The sequence below is a fragment of the Coturnix japonica genome, unplaced genomic scaffold, assembly GCF_001577835.2.
Source record: "Coturnix japonica isolate 7356 unplaced genomic scaffold, Coturnix japonica 2.1 chrUnrandom984, whole genome shotgun sequence".
Taxonomy (NCBI): domain Eukaryota; kingdom Metazoa; phylum Chordata; class Aves; order Galliformes; family Phasianidae; genus Coturnix; species Coturnix japonica.
The window spans coordinates 11,439-12,373 of record NW_015440333.1 but is presented as its reverse complement, the minus strand read 5'-3'; the positions used below and the strand labels follow the sequence as shown (position 1 = coordinate 12,373).

General features: G+C 58.7%; 1 protein-coding gene across 1 annotated transcript in view; it reads right to left on the bottom strand.

Annotated features, from left to right (window-relative positions):
* Positions 1-826: 826 nt before the first annotated feature.
* Positions 827-935, bottom strand: part of LOC116652726 (extensin-like) — a gene marked incomplete at its 3' end in the record, with an annotated part of 9,042 nt that continues 8,933 nt past the window's right edge. The window contains exon 2 of the mRNA XM_032441957.1: positions 827-924. Coding sequence (XP_032297848.1) covers positions 827-924 — 98 coding nt within the window. The remainder of the gene's footprint in view (positions 925-935) is intronic.

Below are 935 nucleotides of genomic sequence, written 5' to 3'. Positions count from 1 at the left end.
CCCATAACCCCATAGCCCCATAGCAGCCCCATAGCCCCATAACCCCATAGCCCCATATCTCCACCCCATAGCCCCATAACCCCATAACCCCATAGTAGCCCCATAACCCCATAGCAGCCCCATAACCCCATAGCAGCCCCATATCTCCGCCCCATAGTCCAATAACCCCATAACCCCATAGCCCCATATCTCCGCCCCATAACCCCATCACTCTATAGCCCCATAGGAGCCCTATAGCCCCATAACCCCATATTTCCTCCCCATAGCAGCCCCATAACCCCATAGCCCCATAACCCCATAGCAGCCCCATACCCCCATCATGCCATAGCCCCATATCTCTGCCCCATAGCCCCATAACCCCATAGCAGCCCCACAACCCCATAGCAGCCCCATAGTAGCCCCATAGCAGCCCCACAACCCATAGCAGCCCCATAACCCCATAGCAGCCCCATAGCAGCCCTATAGCAGCCCCATATCTCTGCCCCATAGCCCCATAGCAGCCCCATATCTCTGCCCCATAGCCCCATAACCCCATAGCAGCCCCAAATCTCAGCCCCATAGCAGCCCCATAACCCCATAGCATCCCCATAGCAGCCCTATAGCAGCCCCACATCTCTGCCCCATAGCCCCATAACCCCATAGCAGCCCCATATCTCGCCCCATATCTCTGCCCCATAGCCTCATAGCAGCCCCATAGCAGCCCCATATCTCGCCCCATAGCAGCCCCATAACCCCATAGCCCCATATCCCGCCCCATATCTCTCCCCATTTCCCATCCCCCCACAGATGACGTCTCGGGCTGTTTCCCGGCGTGGGGGGCCCCCACTTCCGCCTCCACTTCCGCTTCCGCTTCAACTTCCGCTTCCACTTCCGCCTCCACTTCCGTTTCCGCTTCCACTTCCGCTTCCGCTGTTGCTGCTGCTCCTGTTGGCCCC